Here is a 26,455-nt window from a genome sequence, read left to right as displayed (position 1 = left end):
TACGAGACACTTTCATTGGGAAAAAACAAACCTGTCTTTTTTTTTTTTTTGCTATTTATAGGGGAAAGAAAACAACAAAAACCCCAAACAGATTATTAACTTCAAGTGAATTTCTCAGAACTTTGAGTAGTTAAGTCAAAAATGGGAAACTATACCCCGAAATATACCCTTTCACTTATTGGTGCCTTTTTTGTCCTCCCCCAGTGGTAGAAACATATGTCCAGAGTGGCCTGGGCAGTTCTTTCCCTCGTCATTCACTAATTAGTAAAATATAAATCACCTGAGCACACCTGCTTAAAAACATCGAATGCCCTTCCTCTATGAAACACGCTGAGCTTGCAAGACAAATGTGTATTTGATCATGGCCTCGGAAACTGGTAAGGTCGCCTGCTGCCCTCCAGCTTTCATGTTATCAGCGGGTTTGTCCAGGTATGTTTTGAACACTTGCAGGTTGCGCAGAGGATTTGCCGTCTGGGCGCGTTGATGAGGCAGGCTCCGAGACTAGACAGGTGAGTCACAGCATGACATTTTAGCCTGATGGTGCTAGGCATTTTAACCAACACGTCCTCCGCAGGCTCTACAGGACATCGAGGACAGACTGTTGGACCTGTCTGAAAAAATAGCCCTGTGCAAAAAGATCGAGAATGACTTGAAGGACTTGCGTCATGCCCTAGAAGTGAGTTTTCTTCTGGTCTCTGAATTCTACTACAAATGGTTATTGTGTGTTTTTTTTTTTTTGTTTTTTTTTTAAATGACACTGGTTAAATGTTACAGAGGAAATCCCCCCAGGATGTGTCCGCACCACTCCAGAAATGAAGAGAAGAGGAAGACCCCTCCCACCTGCTGATTGCTATCTAACTAAATGAATGAATTCTATTAAAGTAACACACAATGCTTCACCAAGCAAACATTTCAGTGACAAGGATAAGGTTTTATTAGTATTATATTGCTCTCAATTCAGAAAGTTACTCATATTTATATGAAACGCATAAGCAAACAGTTTCACATTATACATTCTTTAAAAAATACAAATTCTTAACATTTCCTCACTCTTTGGGTGTCAAGACATTCCTTTGGAAGCATGTCGTTTTCCTCTTTCTCCCTGCCCCAGCTCTTCCTGGAAAATATAGCCTGTTTGGTGGAAAATGTTGATGGCAGAAATTCCAAAGACTCTACACTTGTGAACAATCTGCTTCCAAACAAATGTCGCCACAATTGATTTGCTGACACTACAGACTGATGTAAATATTAGCCACGTGAACTTGGCCGACAAAGGCAAAATTTCTCTGTTTAATGAAAGAAACCAATAATTCACATGTTAAACTGAAGCGTGCGAAATGATGAAACTGGATGGAATTCTAAACATATTTAAGCTTAAAATGGAAAATATCTGATTAAAATAACAAAACTGCCAAATACTTAAACATGCAAATCCAGCTGATATTAAACCAATTACAGAGGCCATAGGGTGGCTGTGAAACAGTACTTCATGGATTCACTACAGTCCAGATTCACACCATTCAATGCAAAATATACAGGAGCACTGTAGCTCAAAGCTATATTGCAGCAAATATTACTTAATGGGAGGCATAAGTAACCATTTAATCTTTGAGTCGTTAACTGAACTTGTAAATACCACACTTAAAATTGCATAGTTGGGTTCACCAATGATCTGTATGAAAATGTATAATGGTGAATAGGTACGACTCCCAGTGGTATTTTTTTTTTTCTTTGTGGGAATTATTTTAATATCCACTGGAGTCAATGTCAGATTTGGATGCTCCAGACATCTAATTAATATTGTATTATGGGAGGAAATTTGCCTTGTGGCTCCTATAAATTTCCTAAATCACACCAGAGGAGCCAGATTAAAACTTTGCTTTTTTTTTTTTTTTTTAAAGATTGATTCTGCAAATTGGAAATTAAAAGCAGAATCATAATGTCTGCATCTGTTATATAGCTGAGTTTAATTTCTTTTTTTAAGTCAATGCTGAAATATTATAGTATTATATTGGTAAAGCCCATTTGACTTTCCCAATATCACAACTGGAAAATCTCCATGCTTTTGCCTTGGTGTGATCTGCTGCTGGAATGGCTGCCTGAGAGTCGGTGAATGTGAAAACAGAGTGTCAACAAGCCGATTACTAAAGCAGAGGCTATCAAGGCAAGGAGGCTTACAGAACAATTAATGTTGTAAGGCCAAGAAGCTCTACTGTCATTTACAGGGCATAATGCCTTTACTCTATCATCATTGCATTGTGTCCCATGCGAAACAATACTGTTAAATTATACTCTGAGCCAGAGGCTATGCATTACATATATTTTCTTACAATGTGGACTATACAGAAACCCAGCGGCTTGTATAACTATTCAACTAAAACACAGCAAAAACATCTTCTGCATAAACGTGACAGGGAGAAGAATGAACAGAGTATACATTAGGTTCAAACTCAGAGTTAGCAATTCAAAAGTCTATACAAAAATACAAATTCTAGAATAATCTACAAGTTTTTCAAAGATGTTTACACTAAAATGTACCATATTTACATTGTCACCAGGACACCATCTTTTAAATGCTACTTTACAGCAGGTTTATACAAAAACTCTGTAGTGGTGCCGCAAATCAGCCTAACCGATATGCAGAACCAACTTTACAAGTTAGTGTGCAATAAACAGGGAAGAGTGCAGCAAAAATGTAGGGCTACTGCGAGTGTGGGCCGTCCGGCATGGAAAATGCATGTCTGAGAAAATTGTGGGAACCAGGAACAGTTATGACTTGATGCATCCCTGAGAGGGTCACAACCCTAAAGAAGATGGGATGTTGACAGTAGTTCCTTATAGTTTAGTTGTGGGCAAGTTTTTGCAAACAAGCAGATCCTAGAGGATATTTTGCTTGACTGTGCAGTCTACTACACGTGCCTCGTTTTTACAATACTTACGTTCTTATGAAGGTAAAACAATTCAGTAACAAAAAAGCAGCTCAACTTAAAAAAAACATGTGATTGGAATAAATTAATAGATTATTTCTGCTATCTCAAAGATGATAGTATCATTATATTGAAAGAATCAGGCATTTAAATAAATTAACATATACAATTTTAAGTTAGTTTAAGTTATAGGCAACTTATTGACGTTATGTCGCTTAAAGAGACAGGCAGATCTGATCACAGGTTCTCAAAAAAAGTAAAAAAGAATCATCACATTATCTGGACCGCACTAGTCTTCATAGAAAACAAACAAAATACTGAGGAAATCACTTCATATTACAAGACAGCCACGTGGGAAGCTGTGTGACCAAGCTCTTTAAATTTTTGCTGGGAGCAATGCTTGATTAAAATTGTAGCAAAATCCTCTCATATACAGTGCATTATGGTTATTTGCATACCAGCCTAAAGAATTTGTTAGGACCTGTAGTACAGTACGAGGATACAGTACAAGGACAGATGAGTTTTGTTTTCCTGCTAAGGTGTGTGACCTTCAAGCCAGGACAATGAAACTCTAAATTATCAGTGCTTGGACAACACTTGGTCATTTCAATCAATTCAGAGTGAGGATTATTATAAAGAGTTTATCTTTTCAACAAAGGATCTACTGCCTTTTCCCTGCATTAATTAGCGTTTAAGTTGCTAAAACTCAACTACTGCAATGAGACTCAACAGAAAAGTTACACATACTTTGTATATATACCATACCTGTCCCAGTGCCATACAAAGCAGAATGCACTGCAGGTACTGGGGGGTTTCAATGCACACGCTATATAGGGTGAAAGAAGAGGCATAACTTCGGAGAGTGACTCGAGGTGTGGGTGGAATCGACGCTTGTGGGTGAGTGGGTGCAACAGACAAACATGTGGTGCCAGACTCCAAAGGCAGCTCTTTTAAGGATTGCCATCAGTAGCCATGCTGAAGTCATCTGCGACCAGCAGCAGAGCCTCAATGTTGGCGGCTGTCTCAGGGCTCTGCAGGGAGAGGAAGTCTGAGACGTCCATACTGGCTAACCCGTCAGATGAGGGTGGGTTGGCGGCAGTGCCGCTCACTATTGTGGAGAAAGTCTGAGCTGTGGAGGAGGAAGAAGAAGAAGAAGAAGAGGGGGCCTCCAGTGTCACCTCACCCACCTTGGAGGAAGACTTGGGGGGGCAGCATGAGGAAGATGAAGTTGCTGAATGGTGCTGAGGCTCTGATAGTGGCGGGGGAGGGGGCTCTGGTGGCTGCTGCTGTGATGGGGCTGAAACGATGGAGGAGGCACTCTTTGCACTCTTGTCTTTAGCAGAGTCCCTGCAGGCACACTGACACTGGCAGGATTCCTCCTGTTTGATGATGATGACTGGCAGGCTGAGGCCGATCTGCTGGACTGAGTTACCTACAACAGAAACATTACGTTTGATTAGGCCAATGCAAAGAAATTAGTCAAAACCACAGTGGTGTCTGCAAAAGTAGGCTGTCTGATTGTACCCTGTCAATATTTACAGATGGAAACATTACAATAGATTAGGTGACCACATGTTCCTATCAGCAACATGAACTGTAAACGTTGATGAAAACACCATCATCTGGTAGACCTGGCAGTGGTTCTTTTAAGGACCATAAGAGCTGTAAATTCACCAGCAATCACTAACAAATCAAAAATCTTTGACTTCAACTTGCTAATTAGAGCCACCCCCCCCACCCCCCATTTTCTGTTTTGTCAATTTATATTAATATATTTGGGGAATTCTTAATTAAAAAAAAAAAAAAAGAGTTCAGGGAATCTTACTTTTTTCCTCTCCATTTCATAAATGTTACATTTAATTAGGTGGAAAAAAGATTTAGCAAAAATGAAAGATGGTTACTATCAAGCCTCAGCCTGAGATTGCCATTTCCTTCCTCAAACTTCGCGTTTGTATTACCAAATACTTTTCCTAGTAACTATTGCATACTATTTAACTAATCATCATTAACCCAAGTATTTTAGTGGCAAAACAAATGTATGATTTCCTTAGTCTTTGGCCAATGTCAACAGCACAAGATTGGTTTCACGGTGGCTTACCAGCATTACCTCCCACTGGTATGGCTGTAGTGAAGAAAACCTTTTCCACTTTTGGAGCTCCTTGATGTGGCTGTGAATAAACAAAAACACCAAAGTTCAAAAGGGTTAACAATAAATATCAGTATCCCCAAGATGATTACACCATGTTCTTTTTTTTTTCTTTTTTGTTTTTTTTTTAGACCGTATCAAAAAGGGATGGACTGTGTATGAATTAAAAGCCATACTTTCCCTAATGTTTCATTTACCTAGTTTCATAGTTTGTTTGTGCTGCCTTGTTTTCTTGTGAACAAGATGAAGAGGAGAACAGATTCTGTGTGGGATCATTACTCACTGCTTGCTCTGGGTTCTGCTGGCTGTTGGTGGCACTGCTAAGGATCCATTGGAGATTCTGGTCAGACATGACCAAGCTGGGCTGCAGCAGGTTCTGTGTGGGTGCTATGGTGATAGTGGCAGGGGTGGTTGCCAGACCAGGGCCAGAGTTTGGACCAGGATTATTGGCCAAAGGCACAGGTTGAGCCACAGGTGCTAGAGCATCTGTTGTGGTAGCTGCAACAACAGCAGGGCCTGGTGCTGTGGCAGTCAGTGAAGGGGCAGGAGCAGGCGTAGCAATGGGTGGTGGTAGTGGAGTGGTCTGGGTAGTACTATCTTGCTGTAGAAATGTTGGTGGCAGTGCCACATATTGCTGGGGGGTGACGTGGTTTTGTGGCTGGACAGAAGCCTGTGGCACGTCTGAGATCTGCTGCATGAAAGCAGGAGGCTGTGTTGTGCTAACATTTGCAGTGATGGAGGCAGGGGTGGAGGTCTGGGAGGAAGAGCTCTGATTGAGCTGGGAAGAAGCCTCCATGACTGCAGCGTTTTGTGAACAAGTAGATGAGGAGGTAGGATTGACAGAGAAAGAGATGAGAGAGGAGGCTTCTGTCACTCCCGGTTGGGTGGGAGTGTCCAAGCCGAAGGGCTCAGCAAGGTTCTCTGGTCAAGGGGGAAAAAAAAACCTTCTCAGAACAAGAACTTTAAGAAAACCCAAACAGGTCGATTTTTAAATGAAATATTCTTACCGCTGGGATGAGCATCATCTTGGCTGATGCTATTTTCAGGACTCTGGAACATAAGCTCAAAGATTTTCACAGGGGTGGCATTGTTGAGGTCCAAATTTTGAGCCTGCAATAAAATTTAAATGAACAAAAGCCTTTAAAAAAGTGCACTCAGTGCACTTTTAACCTTGACATTTTAATACAGTGAATATAAAAACTGAAGACTGAAAATATCTTTTAACTGACATCTCACTGATCATCCTGACAGCTCCTCTACTGTGTCAATACAGTCTGTTTGACAAAGGTGAAATAAAGTTCAAACTCACATTATGGATGTTCTCTCGTAGTTCTGAGTCTGTAGAGATGAGGCTCAAGTCACTGAGGCACAGCGAGTGATTTGCATCCTGCAATTAAGAGATCGAAAGGTCCCTGATTAAAGTAGCCACCCCAAGTGCTGAGTCATGGAAATGAAAGCTACTGTAAAAAATAGGTAAAAATCTAGGTTTTGCCATACAAGGTAGTCCATTACATAATGACATAATTAACAACTATTCCTTTAAAGAAAGAACAATGTAATCTACTTGGTCTATAAACATTTGCCATTAAAAACACAGGCCACTGCACAAGTGGAAAAGTTAAATACTTTACTTTTATGGTGACATGCTCTGTAGAAAGTCAATGTACCATGTAGTAATACCTGTGATATGAGATGTTATAACACAACTGTTTGTTATGTGAAAAGCAACAAAAGAGCACTTTACTTCAGAACACAGCATACAGTAAATGGCACGAGGAGCACAGTGTTATGTAGCCCTGAGGCTGTCCATGGAGAACACGATGACTGTGCCAAGTGTGCCCACACTCTGACAAGACGCTGTGCTGTGACTCACTTCAGAGAGTGGATGGGCGAGAGAGACGCTGAAGGACTGTCCTTTGTCGTGGCCCCGGATGTGACTCTTCAAGCTGTACTGGCTGCTAAAAGTCTTCTCACAGCCGTCACTAGGACAGTTGAATGGCTTCTCCCCTACAGAATGAGCAGAGACAAAGGCAGAAAATACAGACTGAGACTGATTAATTTATTTATTATTCTTTACTATTTATCTTTCCTGGCAGGAAAAAGTAACCTAATTCAAAGTTGCAACTTTATTAATAAAATGATGACTTTTCAGTGACAAAAAAATGCAGCCGTATGGTTTTAAAAAGTCAACTTTACTCTTGTCACAATAATATAAAATTTTCAAGGGACCAGCATGGCTGTTTCCTGCTCTTACTCTAGCGTTGCAGACTTATACACGCTATAGCTATGTACTGTCACCAGGGGGCAGTGTTAGAAATATGTGAAACAACTCTTAATATGAGCTACTCTTCTTTGTGTTCGCAGAATTCTTGGTTCTTAAGCTAAGTCGCTGCAGAGACAACAGAAGTCAAAACATACAAAACTGTTTGTAGTAAAGCAAAACCAAACGTTAAAATAATGAAAACTGTCCTGTTTTCAACCTTGAGGCAACTGTGGCTCAGGAGGTAGTAGGCCCCCTACTACCTCTTTCAAGGGGAAGGTCAGTGGTTTGCTCCCTACCTTCATTCTAAAGTGTCCTTGGGTAAGATATGGTGTGTGTGATGATTAGAAAAGGTGTAGGTTAGGTATAGAATAAAGCTCTTGTATGTGACTGGGTGAAGGAAGCTTATAGTTAAAAGTGCTTTGAGTGGTCAGTTAAGCAGAATTGATGGGCCAGCAGGGCGAGCACCTTCGCAGTCTGCTGGTAGTCGGGGTGGCCTGTCTCTCTGCAGAGAGCCGTTTTTAGATGGACGCAATGTACAAAGTCTGTGATAAAAATCTGTGGGCTATTCTTGCTTGTGCTGCTGTTGGTGCATCAGCCAGGCATGAAGTTATAACATACGAATAACTGAAGTGAAACCAAGTGCAGAAGAAATGTCTGTGCTTTTCATGGTGTATTTTTGATCTTCGATTTTTTTTTTTTTTTTTTTTTTGGTTCTCTTGTTTCCAGTAAAGTCCCCTTTTCAACCAATTAGCAAACAGTAGAAGTACTTCCTCTCCACACCCTTTACAAAGTGTTACATTGGTACTTAAATAGCACTTTATGGGGCTACTGATTGGGTAATGGTAAATTACCCAATCAGTATTCTACCTATGCAGTGTCATCACTGTTAAGCTACATGCTTTTGTTTTTTCCTCAGTCTGAATATGCAAAATCCAGCCAAATGGACACAAACACAGTACAATGAATCCTGTAGCTGGATTTAAATATCCTGATACATCTTGTTCTTGTACATGTAATTGTTTCTTTTTCAACAACACAAAGCATAAGCCAGTTCAAGTCATTCCTTGTTCAGCTGAACGTGATCTACTATATTGATATATACGGGGAAAAACCCCCACCAAATACATGGGAAGCTAGTATTTGTCTGTGTGTTTGACAGCTGGCATGTAGGAAAGGTGTTCATCTGCCCTAAACAAGCATGCAATCATTAGAGCAAAGAGCTTGGCCTTAGCTGTCCATCTGGTGGGTGGGTCTTATTTGGAAGCATTTGTTCAATCAATACAAGCACACATGGAAAGAGCATTTTCAATTATTGCTTCCCCCCCATTTCTAATTCTGAAAGGAAGACAAAACAAGTGCTTTTGTTTGAAGGAAAGATGGTTCAGGTTAGGTTATTTAAACAGACAACACATGGGAGGCATTGGGCAACAATGGAAATGGAAATCAGGAAGAAATAAAAACAAATACATCTTTGTTGAAGCTTCCCTAGATAATTGAGGTGAACCAGAACACTGTATACCTGTGTGAGTCCGTACATGTGTTTTTAGGTGATGACTTGCAGCAAAGGCTTTTCCACAACCATCGTGATCACACCTGAAAGCAAAAACATAAAAAAAAAAAAAAACAGCGTGAGATCAAATGTAAACATAAAGTGAAAAACATTCAAGGCTGGATTTCATCATCCTTCTAGATTAAAGTCATGACCCACTGCCCCCCTGTGTCGTTATATGAAGAAAAACGGATAGTTAACATGGATAAGTAAAATTTAAATACACTTAAAGTTTTGTACAGCAGTTCCTTCACCTTAACTGGGAGAAAATTAAACCTGCTGTGAAAAAGGAAATGCTCACCGGAATGGCTTCTCCCCAGTGTGTGTGCGAATGTGCTTCCTCAGGTCACTGAGGGTGGTAAAGTACTTTGTGCATCCCTCTGATTCACAGTTGAAAGTCTTGCCTGTGTGAAGTCTCTGGTGTGCTTTTAGCCTGCAGAGAAAATAGTGTTTCATTAAACCACAATGGGAAAATATGAGCGGGACAAAGTAAACGCAGTGGCATTCAGCAGCATGTGCTATCATTTCATTTAAAAAAATCTTTAAAAAAAAAAAAAAAAAAGAGATGAGTCAGACGGGAAATGGGGCTATTAATAGAATTTTAAACTCAATCACGATTTTTGGCTTCTCACATTTAAATGAACATGGTCTAGTGATACTAAAAATGCATGCTCTGCAAACTGAATGGAAAGCAAAAGCAAACCAAGCCCTTCCTAAAAAAACAGCACCTGACCACGTGCCTGCATCAGTCAATCACAGCTGTGCCCTGGACAACACAGCGTGCAGTGCTGGACTGATCTGGACGAGTAACACCACATCAAAAGACCAGATATACAGCAAAAATCAAAAAATGTCTGACACAGGAGAACATGAAGAGCTTGTCCCTTAAAGTGGATCATCATCAGTTGTTTGGAAATACTTTGGATTCAGTGCAAGAGATTTTATCCAAGAACAAATCATATACGAAAATTAAGTGTCTAATAAACACATATTTTTGGGTAAACGTTGAAGGGAAAGAGAGAGAATACTTTGAGTGTTTTTGGCATCCATCGTGCTGATACAATAAATGGAACGAAAGATTGTTTTGTTCGAGGAGATGCACTAAGATCAGGTAAATGGTGAATAAACGCTTACTTGTCTGCAAAGATGTCTTAATAACCAAGAATGTAGCACAACGTAAAAAGGAAAGCAGTGCTCTGTTAATTCTATTTTCTGTTAAGTTTTGGTGCATTTTTTTAAAATCATACTTCTTATCTTTTCTAAGAAACACATGGAGTTTCAGTGAATGAGGAAGACCAGTTTTATTTTGCTACAAAGATTGACTATGCGAAGCAAACCACGACGAACCACTAATGCGATCCACAATGTAAAGTTAGATCAGGAATCTCAACACCTCTAAGCCCTGTGTAGCTTACGATGATGGCACAGCAGCATCAAGCCACAGACACATGACATTGCTACTGAAACAGTGCAAACTGGATACTTGGATGTCCTTTGATTTGTACATCTGATATATCTTGTGGTCAAACAAGAGACCTGGCGGAATGACTGAAATATGTTCCTCTTTTAATCAAGTCCCGAGTCGCTTGAGTCATTTTTTTGTGTCAAAACATCTACTGCATCACGCTTTGTGTACTGCCCCCAACACTTAGGTCTAATTATCTTAACCTACTTTTGATCAAGTCTAACAAAACTGAAATGGAACCTACAGTGATGATAAAGGTGACTTCATATAAACTTCAAGTTTCCACAGCAATGTAAAGACAGCAACATGAAAGACAACAAAAAAGGCTCACCTGTACAACGTGTTGAACGCCTTTTCACAGCCCTGTACGTCACACTCGAATGGCTTCTCCTTGGTGTGAACACGGACGTGGATCTTAAGGCTGTAAGAGGTGAGAAAGGCCTTTCCACAGCCTTGCTGATTACACACAAATGTGTACTCGCCCCGATGCGTTTTCTGGTGTGTCCGCAAGTTTCCTGCTGTGCTGTACGTCCTTGTGCAGCCTTCGAACATGCACTGGTACCGCTTTACCTGAAAGTGAGAGAATAAAAATGGTAAGTGGAATTAAAACATAGTGAAATAATGCTGGTGCTAAGAAAAGGATTGCATCAAATCTCTTTAAAAAAATCAGTTAATCTGCGTTTTAACTTTATTTAACAACACCATTTCAACAAGACAGGGAGAAATTAGTAAATCCAGCTCAGAAATAATAATAACCTGCCCTGCCATTGAATGAGGTGACAGTCTGACTCAGGGTGGCCTTTTGGATAGGATTTGAACTTAATGACTCAACCTCCCATCAGTACACAAAGCGGGTGAGCATTAAGGACATCAGTGATGACTAACCCTCAATTCTCTTTCACAGCACCGATGTCCATTGCAGTGGGGCAGTCTCCTGCTCTGCTCTCACACAAATATCCTGGGGGCACTGTGAATAAAAGCAGCCCAGTCTCTATTCTATAGTGTATTGAACACAAAACCAGGAGGAGAAAACTTGTGGCTGGCCTCCTCAACAAGAGACTCTCCTTCCTCTGCTGCTATTACCTCATTTACTAAATTGAATTCTCTTAGTATTCTTGTAAAAACGAATTGTAGCCCAATTTAAATCAAAGCAAGGCAAGTGAGAATATTAGATGCATCAGAGAAAACTCAGCATGAACCTTGCAGTGTTTGCAGAACTCCACGACACCCAGTATCACAACTGTGATACAGTGAAAGTTACACACAGCTGACTTAGCTTTCGGTCCTTCTGACAAGCGCTAATCTGAGCAATGGTAGTCTGAAACCATTCAGTCTGGTTATTAGTGTGTGGCAGGGATAATTTGTTAAGCAAATATCTACACAAACCCACAGCAGAACCCTGCTAAAGCTGGCAGCTCAGATCTGCATTTATCTCCCACACCATTGTGATTCTACCACACTGTGAATATGATCATTGCGAGGGAGCACTTTATGCTCCAGCTTCCCACATGCATAGTGGAAGAGACCACTCCATTACAAATTGGTTTATGAAAGAGGAGTGCTTAGCGTGGCCAACAAATATTGGACAAACCATTCACACCCCAGTGCACGCGTTCCACGGGGATTCATATTTCATATTTGCTTTGTTTAACATATTACAAAGACATGCATGCACATGACTATTTATGATTCCAGGCCTGCAGAAGAGTGTACACATACAGACACACACAATAAAAGATCCCGGTATGCTTCTATACTGCTGCAAGAAATATATAGTTGTCTTTTAATTCAGAGGGTTGCTCAAAATCTTTTTCTTTAGATATTTGTTATTATTGCAGTTGGTAAAGGGGTTAAAAACTGAGCGGACACTGCTAATAAATAAAATCAAACCTTGACTTAACTTCACCTTTCAAACCAAAACTGGCTACAAAAGCAGCAAAGTTTCTGCCAATAATATTGAGAAATAATAAGGGATTTGCTCCAGCACCACACCCATCTAATGATAACAAAATCTAAATTTACTAGTATATTAATCTTCAATATATAATATGATTTTAAAATATGAAAATACCATGATCAAGTCAATATAGTCATAATGCTTTACTCTGAAAAGTTTGCAGTCAATTTTAAGTGTAATTCTATTGTTCTATAAAACTTTTAAACCCAAAAAAGTCTTGGTGCTGTGTAAAATGAACAAAAACTTTTGTGTAACTTCTATAGAACACAATAAACTTACTAAATGTTTAAGCAGACATTTTACCATTTCATAAAAACATTAGGATGGGGGCAACAAAACCGCTTTCAACACTTTGCAGTGAATCAGATGAACTGTTAAAAAAAGGCCAATACCATGATTGGGTATAAGAAGAGGATCGTAGAGAGGCAGTGTTAGAAGTAAGCTGCCTCTCTTTTACGGAAGGGGCTCACCAATTTACAAAAGAATCTGCATTTACAAGTTGTGGAACAATTTCAGAATATTGTTCCTCAAAAGATTCTGAGAATCTGCAGAAATCTCCGTGTGCAAGGGATAAGGCCAAAAATCATTGGATGGGCTCAGGAACACTTTTAGAAATCTGTGTCTGTGAACACAGTTAACTGTTCAGGTCGTGTTGCATCCTCATTTTTCCTGCAACCTCTAAAGAGGAGAGGGACCAACGTGCTTGTTATCAGCACTCGGTTCAAAAGCCTGCATCTCTGATTGTGTGGGTCATACATTAGAGCCTATGAAATTAACAGCTTGCACATCTGCAAAGACAATGCTGAAAGGTCTATACAGGCTTTAGAGCAACATATGCTTTACCCAGATGATGTCTTTTTTGTGAAAGTCCTTAAATATTTCAGTAAGACAATGCTACTGCATCTGTTGCATGGCTTTGAAGTGGAAGAGTGCTAGTGGTGAACTGACCTGCCCGGAGTCCAGACCTTTCATCAATTAAAAATATACAGCTGTTGTGAGCTACAATCCTGTATCAGACAAGAATCTGGCAACATTTCTCTCACAAATGTCCCACAACTGTGCTCCTCAGATGTTTATAGACTACTGTTAAAAGAAAGGATCATAATAGTGGTAAAGATGGCTCTGTAGGCTATATATCATCTAAATCAACTGATTAAACACAGGAAAGAGAACCATGTTTTTCCCCAATGTGCCTCCCTACCTTTTATGTTAGGTACCTACTGGTTAACAAGTGCAAACTTCCTATCAGATGGTTTTACTATGCTGTTCATCTCTGCTAATTAAGATAGGTTACTGCTGAAGGCAACAGAATGGCAACTTCTGCATAGTTGCTGAGAAGATCCTTTAAAAGAACTTGAAGCACAGTGACATATTTTCAACTGCACACCATTTTTCACCAGGACAAACTAGATTTAAAAAAAAAAGATCACTATATTATTAGAGGATAAAATCATAAAATCTTTAAACCATCTACTCTTCTGCAATTTGTTGTAATAACTGAAACAGCTTAGACAAGCAATCACTGCAATCTGTCATACATGTGCACTACCTTAGAGCCAATCAGAGGAGCCTCTGATGACCAAACAAGCATATGTCTTGTAACAGCTGGACAAGATGCACTTATTTTTGCTCACCTCTCTCTGCTTGGTCTCTGGGCACTCAGAGTGCAAGGTGAGCGTAGCCCCCTCGATGTTGCGTGGCATTGGGGTGGACCCTGGATTTATTGTGAACTGGATCTGGTCAGGAGAAATTGTGTGGTGCACATAACCCTGCGACATCCCATCTGGGTCTGTCATAAAGGCCAGCGATCCCTCCTCCTCATCTCCATCACCTTCTCCCTCTGTTAGGAAGGTGACTCCATCTTCATCCCCTCCACAGTGACCCTCCTCTTCTCCCTCCTCATCCAGTCGTATTGGGTCCCGCTCAATGAGGACCGTGGTGCGGTCATAGACCCGACCAGAGGATGACGAAGGTTCAGCAATTAGGTCACCATCTTTGCCAAAGTGGATCTTGTCATCTTCTTCATCATCCCGCTCCAGCTGATCCACCTCCACCTCAAAGTACATAGGCGCCTCCGTATGAGGGCCATTCTCACTCATGGTCTCTGATGCCTCTCCTTCCTTGGCAAGAAGGACTGCACTCTCACACGTTAATGTTTCACCCTGAAAAAGAAAGAAGCTACTTCACTTACGCTCTTAGGTTGTATAGCTCAGCTGAATTATTACAAATTGTAATTGGAAAAAAGCAAACACTGTTGAGCAGAAACTCATAGTTTCTCATAGCTGAGCCCAATATAAAGACTGAATATATTTATCAGCGTTTAGTGATTCAGCAGCAGATCTGACTAGGGCTGCCGAGTTAAACTATATCAGCTGTCACTATGTAGCCCCACGCTGACAGACAGGAACATTTGGCAACAAATAACTAGACAGAGCCACAGCTATGTGTGCTTTTGGCAGAATAAGGGTTTTTTTTGACTACATTAAATGCCCGTTTTAAACATGTTCACCCCCTAATGTAGCGGACCTGCGGGTGTCAGTCAAAAGCAGCGAATTTTTTTCTTCAACACGTCAGACTGAAATCACCGCAAGTAGTTACTTAGTAAGAGACATAAACACTGTTCACAGAAACTAAAGCTACACATCGCGATCTGGAACTTTCTTACTCCAGTGACAGATGTCATGAGATAGCTGGTGCTTAGCCCTAGCTACTCGGTGACTTCTAATCAATCAAAATTCATCAGGCTACCTCTAAAGGAAAACGTTAAATGCTGCGTATGAAAGCTGTCACTTCAAACCGACGGTGACAGTTAACTTTTACATGGCTGCGCACACAATGCCGCGCAGTTTCCAAACATAAGCGTGACCTTATAGGCACTCAGTGGCTGCAAGGTTAACCTTTAGCTGACTGAACAATATCGTTCTCACAACTTAATGTCACAGTACTGAGGTTGTTAGCTTTACGATGCTAGCATTCTGGTGGATATCTGATCTCATATCATGATTACATCGTCTCCAGCCTCATACGTCGCTGGTTAGCTGCTGTAAATTAATCTTAGGCTGCTTATTTTGCATCTGCCGTTACATATCTTTAGAGTGTTTTTCTCTTCAGCTCGTAAGCCACAGAAAGCTAAATGGGAACTAGTTAGCCAGAGGCTAGGCTAGGTAAGTCAGCTGCCACTTATTTCTCTACACATTCATAGCTTTGCTGGATAGCAACACTTTAGCTCATTGCTAAGCTAAGGGGCTAACGATAAACGTTTATTGTGGAGATTACTTATCGTTCCTGCAAAGATGGTCAGTTTCATTTTACCCGGTGATAAAGTGGCAAACTGAGGTTTAAGTGGATCGACTAGAAGGAAATGACATTAAAATAAATTTACCTCTGAATTTTAATCCTTATTCCGATGCTTTGGATGTTGACCACTTTCTTCCTATCCCCTCCCTAGAAAGCCATACGTCACAGGCTCGCAGCCATTCGTGATGAATTATGGGAAATAATGTATAACTAACGCTAAATAACAATGTTAAAAAATTCCATAAGATAATTGTAGGGAAGGGGTTTCGCTTTTATATTTAGTGTTTGTATTATTTGCTAAAATAAATCATTTTCATTAGAAAAAAATTACTACCAACACACGTGTTTGCAGACATTTTATATATAAAAAACAATACACTTTTTAGATCAGAGACATGAAAATACAAATTGTTCTTTTTAAATAAAATATACATACATTAAAATTTGTTAGGCTTCTACATATGCTCAATGATATACAATAAATTCTGCATCAACTGATCACAAACTTGGTTTTGAAATAAAGTGATTAGAAATAAGAAACATCACTGACAGTAATAACTCTACATAGTTATACAAAGAGGATATCAAATCATTACAGTTATTTCAAATACTGGACGTTTACAGTTTTTAGTGTTCAGCTTCAGCAAGGGGGACAAGCCCTCCATCTAGGAGGAGCTTTGGGTCAGGAAGTGCTGAAAGAACTCCTGAGTCTTCCTCTTCTCAGCAAGATCCTGCTTTGCAGGTGACTTCAGAAGCAAGGAGGCAAAAATGGTGGCTACACATAAAGAAAATATATTGTTCATATTACACAGTATAGAGAAATCATTCATAAAAACAGTGTCTGTAATAATTTTGACATTTCAAGGAATGTAACACAGAAAATGACACAAAATGTTTTAAATAGATACATTTCTTTTAACTGAAGTTCATTTTCCTGCTATACTTTAGTTCACAATCAACCTTTATTTGGTGGAACAGATTAGCACAAAGGACATCTTTACACAAGTCCCCAGCTTTACACTGAGCAATAAAAAAGTCACAAAGTAAAATGTTGCCTAAAGCACAAAGTAGTAATAACACATTTATAAATCAAAGGAACTGCTTGCTTCATGTTCTTACCCAGGATGCTGACATCTAATCGATTGATAGCTGAATTCTTCAAAAGCTCACGGAGAAAGGCAGCTAAATAGTTGAACACGTTTTTATGGCACTGAGGTAGCATGGAAATAACCTAGACAAAAAATACAATACTTTTAACTTTTACAATTTAATGTAGGATTAGTAGAAATGGGTGACTAACTCTGTTCTTTTTTTTTTCCTTACTTGCTCACACTGGCTGGCACTGGTGCAGCATTCAAGGCAGCGTTGGTAAAATGAGTAGGGAACCACAGGCTCTGGGAGGGCATCTAGGAACAGAAGCAAGGCCTCTGCTACTGAGTGATTACTACCCGCTGCAGGTCAAGAGTAGCAGGGTCAAGGTAGCAAATTTTAAGAAAAAAAAAAATTACATATCACATAAAAGTACAACATAAATTATACTTAAACCCCCCTCCCAAAACAAACAGTATTACATTCTAAGCAACATTCAAAACAACACGTTTGCAATTACATGGATTAAACAGCAATACAGAGTATTCGAAAAAATCAAGCTTATTACTTTCTGTAATAACCTATGGTCATTTAAGGTCCCAACTTTCAGAGCCAATTTATTTGCATTTAAATCCTGAATGTTGAGTATTACAGGGCTGCTAAAACCCATCCAATATAGATTTAATGCTCTTAAGATAAAATAAAACATATGTACTGACTGTGCTCTGTGACTTCTTCAAATATTCTATAAGGACAAACAATATTTTTCTGCTAATTTTATTATAGTTTTGAAAGGATACGGAGGGACTCTGGCATCCCCGTGTCAAGGCAATCCCTTATTTCAGCAAATTCAATCCGGAGTCCAGGTTGCTGAAATATGTCTTCCTGCAAATAGAGGACAATACATTCAGACTCGTTCTCTCATTATACACCACAGATTCCCTTCAGCTAAAGAAATTATTTGAAGCGCAGTGGCTAATGCAGCAGAATAAATTCATTGCAAGGATCTTCATTCAGTCTATTTATCCTTAATCACAAAAAGCTGGCAGGAAGCCAAGTGTAGTGCAATTCACATGAAGTGGACACTATAAAACAAAGTAGGAGCATAGTATTGTTTGATTTTATTACAACACTGTTACATCACCATCAATTTTCTGACCTGTTTGACTGCATTGCGGAATAAGTGATCCACCATCATCCAAAGTTCTTTAGGAATGTCAAGAGGCTTTTCAGTGTTTGCTGCGTTCTCCTTTATAGGCAACTCTGCCTGATATTGGGAAGGAAAAAACAGAATGAAAGGCAGTTTAGTTACAGCTTAATTACTCTCCAATCCTCAAAACTACTATAATGAAGCCCCTGAGGCAACAATGAATACAATAGAGGTATTTCAAGTGAGCACTAACCAGTTGAAGGAGGGTCTCTTGTGGAATGTCTTGAATGGGCTCCCTCAGCTGACATAGTGCATGGATAGAAGTGCCATAACAGCTTGGCAGGTAGTTTCCTGTCACAGAGATAAAATAGTCCTTGCCCCGCTCTAGATGGAGCACCAGGATGTCTTCAATCTCCTGCTTGCCAGAGTTAAGCTCAGGTGCTGTTGTGCGATTTACGAAAACCTCAAGGTCAATATCCACAGAACCACCTAGATATTTAGAGAGAAGCGCAAATTAAAGAGAAGGCTGCTCCAGTCAGTTGTTATGTTATACTGTGGTCATAACAAGCAATTATGACGTAGTACTCTTTGAGGATTTCAAAGACACTATAATAAGCATAATCTGTCAGTTCAAAGGAGTCTGCCACTTAAATCCAAGTCAGTCTCTTTCTATATGACCAGGCTAATGGATTAATGTTTTATTAAAATTAAATTTGTTGGTTTTTACACAACGATGACGTGTTACTCACCCTGAGCAATAAAGCCTTTGGGGGGGTTGGCTGTGAGCCAGGGCTTGCTGTATGTGAACTCATTCGGCTTTGGAATAAACTCAAACTGACATGGGACCTGCCCGTCATTCAAGAGGCTCAACGTCTCTGCCTGGTGCTGCATGAACTTCACGTCCTTGAAGTGGAACTGAGAAAAAAACAGAAAAAGGGGGGGGGGAAGCAGATTTATGAGCAAAGATAAACAAAAAAAAGTTTTTTCCTTCAGATCATGTGAAGCTATTGTATCCTTTGAATGTCTGCATAATGCACTCTTTCATTATTTTTATTATTATGTATTTTAATTTAATGCCAGGGAGAATCGTAAGGTGAAGCTTTACCTCTCGCTTGGACAAGGTTACAGATGGAATGCATTCATTCTCCATTTTGTCAATATCACGAACAATTTCTTCAAAGGTCTTCTTATAATCCTCACTATTTATCCTCTTGATCTGCAGGATGAAGAAAAACAGGATTAAGTAAAAGCAAAGAAATAATGTGTACTTAAAAAAAGCCACAGAATAAATAAAAAAATTAAAAAAAGCTCTTCAGCTAAATCATTTACCTCAATGATGAGCAGGGAGCTGACAGGTTTGTGGTCACTGGTCTTCAGAGTCATGTGACTCTGGTAATGCTGTTGCTTTATGTTCTTTCCTTTCCACAGGATACGATCGCACCACGCAGGGACACGACATTTTTCACTAAGTTCAAAATAAATGGCAAACATTGGTTCCCAAGTGTCTATTTTATTACAAAGCAATAAAACAATGAAGGCAGGAATTATCTCTGACTCCATTTATCCATTATCAAAATTAATGACACAATCCCTGCAGGGAGATTCTCTTGTGAGGTGTTGCAAGAGTACTGAATATTACACAACAAAGCTCACAGTTCCGGGCCACATCGGATGGCTAAACCAATTTATAAAGGACACTGATGCAAATGAGATGTAATTTTTTTCCTTACATTGCTCAAGTCAATTCTTAGGTAATGTAGCTCTTGTACACACACTCGCTGGCCACTTTATTAGGTATACATATTCAACTGCTTGTTAATGAAAATATCCATTCAGCCAATTATGTGACAGCAGCTCAATACATTTAGGCATTTACAAGCTTATAACAAGCATCAGAGTATGGGAGAAAAAAGGTCAGAACAGCATGGTCACTGGTGCCAGAAGGTTTATTTGGAATATTCCAGAATTGGGAGCATAGTTTAAACCTCACAACCTACCTGAGTATAATTACTAACACTGTCCATCCCTTTATGACCACAGTCTATCTATCCTCCTATGGCTGCTTCCAGCAGAATAGTGTGTGTAACAAGGAATAACAGTATGTCACTGCATTCAAATGGCCTCTACAGTCACTAGATCTCAATCCAATAAAGCACCCTTGTTATGTGGTGGAACTAATTTGCATCACTGATTTGCAGCCTACAAATCTGCAGCAGTTATGTGAAGCTATCATGTCAATGCATAAAAATCTGTGAGGAATTTTTCCATCACCTTGTTGAAACAATTAACCCATGACACTACTAATGTGTACCTAATAAAGTAGCTGTGAGTGTATTCAACAAACATTTTATCAAAAAACAAAATGGAAAAAAACTTTAAACACAGCAGAGCTCAAAAATCACTCTGCATTGTCTTTGCAATATGGCAGTCATCAACCCCAACCCTGACATTTCTATTATAATGCTACTATGGTATTCTCTTGAGGCTATCCTTCAGTAAATACTATAGACAAAAAAAACAGTTAAGCAGCTCTGAATAGAGGGATAATTGTTTGCAGAGTAGGAATCTCCAACCATTTAACAATTGATGAGACAGAACTGTCTCAACAGAGAAGGAAAAGAAATGTGGGCTGACCTGAATCACTGGTGTGTCACAAAAAATGTGATGATAACACAAGCAGCTATAGTGTTCGAACTACAATGATAGTATGTCTGCTACTTCTTTCTGTTATCAGTTTACCTTTTGCTACGAACACTGACATGGAATGACTTACAATGCCTCCATGTGAGAAGATTACCTTGTATCCCAACTGTCAGAGCCAGTGTCATATTTGTAGGTGGGCTGGAAATCAATCTCCCCCTCCTCAAATCCCACAAACACAGCCTCCTCGTCGATCTGCCTCTTGAGCTGATGACCACACGCAATAGGTAAATATCACTGCTCACAAACACGTTTGAATACAAAACACATCAGGAAACCATAATTAATATTACCTGATCGAAACTGTGCAGAGTTTCAAAGTCCTTCTTGCTGATGAGACCCTTCACGTTGTCAACGTCAAGCTCACTAATTCTGTAGTTGAGGTCCCCGATCCATAAAATAACACTAATTCAGAAACAGAACACAAATTCTAATGAAATAGTCATAAATATGAGAAACTTGTATTTATTTATTTCATTCACAATGTAAATTTTAAAATGACGGCTACTTACTCGTGCTTCATGATAGTGAGTGGCGCCTGGGTGAGGTCAGGTTGGCGAAACTGAAGACGACTGCAAATATCCTTATAGTCCTGATTACGTCTCTCATATTCCTCAACATGAGCAGCAAGGTGGGAATTGACCACGCAGATATCAGAGTTGTGGAAGCGAAAACGGATTGCCACAGCTCCCTTGTTTCCCTGTGAATCAGTAATTGATTAGAATGGACAGAAAACACTGAAACGCCTCCGCAAACACTAAAATAAAATGACTAAATGTTTTTATTTACTATGATTTTACTCATCTGCTAAACAATAAGTCAATATTATGCAAACAATTTCATGCTTGGCATGTTTTGGATATTTCTTGCTGCAATTCATAAACTACTGTCCCATTACTGCAGGAAAGGATGGAGTGACCTTACATAGCTCTACCCCCCTCCCACTGGTCCCTAGCCAGCCATCTGCTCTACTCTGCAGGGACTGCTAAGTAAGCACGGTCGCATGAGTTAAGAATAACCTTTCCTGCACCAGTGTATGAGAAATAAAGTTGAAGCTACTGTAGGAAGAGCTTCATGGATGAATAAGCACTGAAGTGAATAGTTCACAGGAAGTAGAGATGCCTTTTCATCATCACAGGAGATTGTTTGTGCTTAAAAACTGCCTCATGCATTGCCATCTTGGTAAATGGCAATACATGAGGCAGTTATAAAAAAATAAAAATAAAAATTGTATGGCAGTTGACAGACATCATAGCATAAGCCCAATTTTTGTTTTCTTTCATCCTTTCAATTTTCATGTAAATGCTAATACTCAACACTTCCTGTTTATATGTATATGAGGAAAATCATTTCAATCTGGAACTAAAACAATGCTATTGACATAATCTAAAACAGAAAGGCAGAATGTGTACAAGGACCCACACCCAAGCACTGCAGAATATTTGGCAATTTATGCAGTAAAACCAGCCTGTACTAGTTCCTACATCATTTCTAGCTGAATATAAATGCTAATATAATTGTGGAATATGTCAACTGATCTGGGTGGGGGAAATCCCTCAATAATATTAGGGTAAAATTAATTTTTCCTGCTGCTTGCATAGCTTGGCTGATAAGCCTACATGGTCACCTGACAGTAAGCTCAACCCAACAAAATATAGGATTTTTTGGGATCCTTAAAGAATGTTTTCCCTGTGCCAGGTCCTTAGCCCACAAAATGTTGAGAACCCCTGACCTAAAGCTCCTGACTCTATATGGTTTATTTCTAAAAAATTATTTCCAATTCCATCCAATCATTTCTCAGATTCAGGGTCATGGTGGGGCTGGAGCCTATTACTGCTACCATGAGGTAAGAGGTGGGGTACACCCTGGACGGGTCCATTATAAACAGGGGTGCACATAAGTGGTCCGCAGGTGCTCATTCGCTGTCAAAATAAAAGATGCGCACCAGATAATAAGTTGCAACTTGCGTTTGCGTACATAAGATTTTCTGGAGGAGGACATTTCTTTAGAACTCTTAAAGATGTCGAAGAAGCAAGCTCCTTTAAGCAATTACTTTGGTGTTCCTCCACCTCCAAAGAAATGTCAGAAGGAGTCCGAACCTCAAAAGAAGCGCGTATTCTCGGAAAAGTGGTTGCAGGAGGTGAGCTGGCTTCAAACAAATGATGAACACACAGAGATGTGGTGCAGAATATGCCCTGAAAATGCCACTCTAGCGGACAAAAACAGTGCCTTTTATATGTACGCAAACGCGCGTTGCAACTTCTTATCTGGTGTGCGTCTTTTATTTTGACAGCGAATGCGCACCTACGGACCACTTATGTGCACCCTGATTATAAACCCATAGGCAATATGAAATCATCAATTAACCTAACCCTGACTAAATGCATTGCTTTTGACTGTGTGAGTACCCTGGAGAGAACCCACACATGCATGGGGAGCACATGCATACACCACACAGAAAGGTCTTGGCCAGATGCTGGATTTGAACAAAGCAACTTCTTACTCTGAGGCAACAGTGTTAACCGTCACGCAACCAAATCCCATGGTCAGACACCACAGACATCAACTTAATGACTTTGCACAATACCAGAAACCTATATGATGACTTGTACACAAAGAGAGTTTGAAATACTGTCCTTACCATCCTCCCCATGATGCCAGTGCCTACAGTCTCAGCCTCCACGTCTGAGATGAATTCTGCATGCTCCTTCTTCACAAAGAAGATCAACATAATGCCCACCAGGCGCGCCAACTTCACCTGCAGAAACAGACCAACAGTATACAAATGATTTCTTGTGGTTAAATGAAAACATTTTTGATGTGGCACTGGAACTCAAGAGATTGTGTAGCCACAAGACATGATCAGAGATGCTTTAGCGCAGTTTCTGTTGCTTATATCAGCACTTTGTCAGCGTCAACTACTAGGAACAGTAAAACGGAAGCGGAGAATCACATCTCAGACACAGTTGGGTATGAGGAGCGCAAAGTACTTCATAATAGCTTTAACTTATGTAAGAGTTAAAGTGTCAGAAACAGAGCAGCCAAGTGTGCTTTAGTCAGAGAACTCGCAGTGGATGCAGAAAAAAAAAATCCAACAAACTGACAGGATGGTGACCTGGCATATATCATGTGGCGTTTAAGGCGATTTGAATAAAAAAAAACCAAAAAAAAAACCCAACCACAGCTATAAAAAGAGGAAGCTAATGTGCTGGTCGGTACTCTAAGAATGAGGAAGAACACAAAAGTGAAGACAGAAGACAAGAAAAAGAGGCAGACCTAAGGTCTGACTAAGCTTATGAAAGCAACAGGGATATAATAACTCCTATTAGAAATAAACAGTAATAATCGATGTAATAAGATTGTGTGATAATTATTATTACCACAGAAAGGTGGTGCTAGAAGTTCTTGAAACTGTAACGCATGCATTGTATCAGTTTCAGGAAACTATTTTAAAGTGTGACTGTTGCCCATGTAGAAGAAAACCAAACATGCCCTCTAAAATGAAGATCAGTGGTGTGAATCGTGACATTCGCAAGTCTTCTCAAATATCAACTAATAGCAATGAACTGCAAGATGTGAGGGAGAAAAAAAAAATCCTTACTAAGGCATACTTGGCATCTGGATGCAATGCCTCAGACACAGCTTTTGTCCACTCCTGTTCCTTGGGGGTGTCATTGAAGAAGAAAGCCTCTTTACTGAGGTCAAGCTCCTGAAAACTGCAAAAAAAGGGCAAATGGTGAAACTTTAAGGGTTTGATTTCCACTTCATCCACAAGTGCTATGGTACTGACTAAACTTTTTGGCTCCTTAACACCAAAGCGGTAAACTGAAACAGGCCGGATTAGTGGATACACAGTGCAAAAATCAGTGGGCAGGTGTCTTCAGCACTTAAAACTGTCTCAGCGGCTGCATGCATCTGTCAGAGGTTTGAGGAGTAAATGTCTGTCTTTGTAATAGGATTAAGCGGAGCAGTGCACAGCTATTGTTCAGCAGGAGAATATGACTTACCCCACGCAGTACATGTCAGGGGGCTCGGGAGTGCAACTCAGCCAAGGACGGAGGCTTTCCTTTGGTGCCTGTCCGTTCACATTGTATGTGCCAAGAAAAAAGCTGAAACAAAAGAATGATGAAAAGTGAGCACAAAACAAAGGAATAAAATTATAGCTTTGATGGGCTCCTCCTTTGCCCCTCCCCCCTCAGTGGTTAAATGGTGAAACAATAATGTCAGTCTATATCAAGCTTATGCCCTGCTGCTTTATTGTAGCAGTGACTCATTTCTAGATATTTTAATTCTTTTTTGTATGTTTAAGAGCACAACTGCACTTTTGCAGAAGTAACATTTATTAAAATGAATAGGAGAAAAAAAAAAAACTGAAACGAAAGCAATTGCTTTCAAAGGTAAACCAACAAATACTGGAAGAGTCCTACATGTAATCCTCCACCAATCCTCAACCTTTTTGTCACTGATCAGGATTTCTCTAAAAATCCTTTGTCAAGTTTTCTAGGTTGCTTTTGACTTCTTTAGTTTCTGTCTGGACACACAGTATCCTGGGTGGGCAGGTGTCATGAGCTTGGATAACCAATGGTCAGCAACTTTCTGAATGACGGCAAACAGGCAGAAAGTAGTGTCAAGTTTCTACTTGTATCAGACATTAGAGGTTGTGAAATAATCAACACTGTTAAAATAGTGTGTTACAACAATTTGTAACACAACATATACAGATGACTAGTGGGTGCGGCTGTGGAGCTGCGATGCCATATTAGCCAGTTAACTAGATAAGTGCGGCTAAATAATAGTATGTTTCTGTTTGACTGCATCATTGATGCAAGAAGACTGCAATCATGTGGACAAAGAAATTGTCAAAAAAACCAAAAAAAACAACAACAACAACAACAAACAACTTTCTTTGTTTGTTTTCATCACAACATGTACAGATATCTCCAATTAAGCTCCTTTTCCATTAGGACCTACTCGGCGCAACTTGCCAAGACTAGACTCGAATCAACTGGTTTTCCATTACAATGGAGTCCAACCTAATGTGCTCGGCTGTTGTTACCACAACGCGTCCGAGCGTCCCTTGATGTAATTGGTATGTGACACAAACGGCAAGAATATACCTGCTGCTTAGTCTGTGGCTTTTCCTCAGACTCGGGAACCAACGTGTTGTTTTTGTAGCAATTTCTTTCTTTTTCTTCTTCTTTAAATGGCGGTTTGAATGTTTGTGAACGAGATGCTCTCATAACTCATCAAATGATGACACTGATCAGCTAATCAGTGGCAAGCAGTCTGACGAAGTCCCATTTTAGTACCTGCTCGGATTGCTTGGAGCCCTGGCCGAGCAGGTCCCATTTTAGTACTTGGTACTATGACCTAATGGAAAACCCTGAAAAACGTCGCGAGTCAATCAGAGTAAGTACTAATGTAGTCATGGAAAAGGGGACTTAGTGTCATGGCTTTGCTTTATTTTATAGCTACAGGCTGGTAACTGCAGATTTATCAGTCGGTCTTCGTCAAAGGTGTTAGCAGATAGTAACACTATCTTAAAAAAAGAACACAAACTAATCAATGACCTAGTTTTTAATCTTAAAAAAACAACTGTAAATACTTTATAAAGAATATGCACATAAACAAAACCATTAACATAAATAGAGCTGCACCACTTTCTGACTCTTGGCCATCACTTGCTAAGCTATCGGCCAATGTGGAGGGCAGAGCTGTAGGGAAAAACGAAATTGAAAACAAAGAAAATGTACTGAAATCAAAACAGTGTTGAAACAGAAAGAATAAAAAAAAATTCAAAAGAGAAATCCTCATTTCCTGTATTTAAATAATCAATATTATTGCATAAAATGTACAAAGACAAACACATGAGGGACCAGACAAAGAGCGATTCATAAGACCCTTATGAAAAG

The 26,455-nt window shown here is 39.7% G+C and overlaps 2 protein-coding genes and 1 long non-coding RNA gene across 4 annotated transcripts in view; 1 reads left to right on the top strand and 2 right to left on the bottom strand.

The window, feature by feature from the left end:
* Positions 1-282: 282 nt before the first annotated feature.
* LOC102307208 lies at positions 283-1,258 on the top strand. The gene is made up of 4 exons (XR_315984.3): positions 283-377; positions 451-509; positions 575-676; positions 775-1,258. It is a non-coding gene; the product is annotated as an uncharacterized LOC102307208 (long non-coding RNA).
* mtf1 (metal-regulatory transcription factor 1) lies at positions 911-15,806 on the bottom strand. Its single transcript, XM_005925579.3, has 11 exons — positions 15,690-15,806; positions 13,942-14,469; positions 10,682-10,920; positions 9,187-9,318; positions 8,856-8,929; positions 6,947-7,080; positions 6,383-6,460; positions 6,081-6,183; positions 5,357-5,994; positions 5,026-5,095; positions 911-4,359 (listed from the first exon to the last, which is right to left on the bottom strand). The coding sequence occupies exons 2-11, from the start codon at positions 14,404-14,406 to the stop codon at positions 3,878-3,880; spliced, it is 2,415 nt and encodes an 804-aa protein (XP_005925641.1). The 5' UTR covers positions 14,407-14,469; positions 15,690-15,806; the 3' UTR covers positions 911-3,877.
* A 141-nt stretch (positions 15,807-15,947) lies between these two features.
* The window catches only part of inpp5b (inositol polyphosphate-5-phosphatase B), a 29,579-nt gene continuing 19,071 nt past the window's right edge, over positions 15,948-26,455 (bottom strand). For both annotated transcript variants that reach the window (XM_014334608.2, XM_014334610.2), the window contains 15 exons: positions 24,551-24,652; positions 24,145-24,259; positions 23,185-23,301; positions 21,056-21,243; positions 20,837-20,948; positions 20,641-20,750; positions 19,173-19,308; positions 18,949-19,059; positions 18,593-18,758; positions 18,097-18,332; positions 17,853-17,960; positions 17,494-17,578; positions 16,928-17,055; positions 16,724-16,835; positions 15,948-16,379 (listed from right to left, as the gene is read on the bottom strand). In XM_014334608.2, the coding sequence (XP_014190094.2) occupies positions 16,270-16,379; positions 16,724-16,835; positions 16,928-17,055; positions 17,494-17,578; positions 17,853-17,960; positions 18,097-18,332; positions 18,593-18,758; positions 18,949-19,059; positions 19,173-19,308; positions 20,641-20,750; positions 20,837-20,948; positions 21,056-21,243; positions 23,185-23,301; positions 24,145-24,259; positions 24,551-24,652 (1,936 nt within the window). In that variant the 3' untranslated portion in view covers positions 15,948-16,269. The remainder of the gene's footprint in view (positions 16,380-16,723; positions 16,836-16,927; positions 17,056-17,493; positions 17,579-17,852; positions 17,961-18,096; positions 18,333-18,592; positions 18,759-18,948; positions 19,060-19,172; positions 19,309-20,640; positions 20,751-20,836; positions 20,949-21,055; positions 21,244-23,184; positions 23,302-24,144; positions 24,260-24,550; positions 24,653-26,455) is intronic.

The sequence above is a fragment of the Haplochromis burtoni genome, unplaced genomic scaffold (assembly GCF_018398535.1).
Source record: "Haplochromis burtoni strain Fernald_Lab_line unplaced genomic scaffold, NCSU_Asbu1 Contig_84, whole genome shotgun sequence".
Lineage (NCBI taxonomy): Eukaryota > Metazoa > Chordata > Actinopteri > Cichliformes > Cichlidae > Haplochromis > Haplochromis burtoni.
Note: the sequence above shows the minus strand (reverse complement) of the source record. Positions and strands in the feature narration are given on the sequence as shown.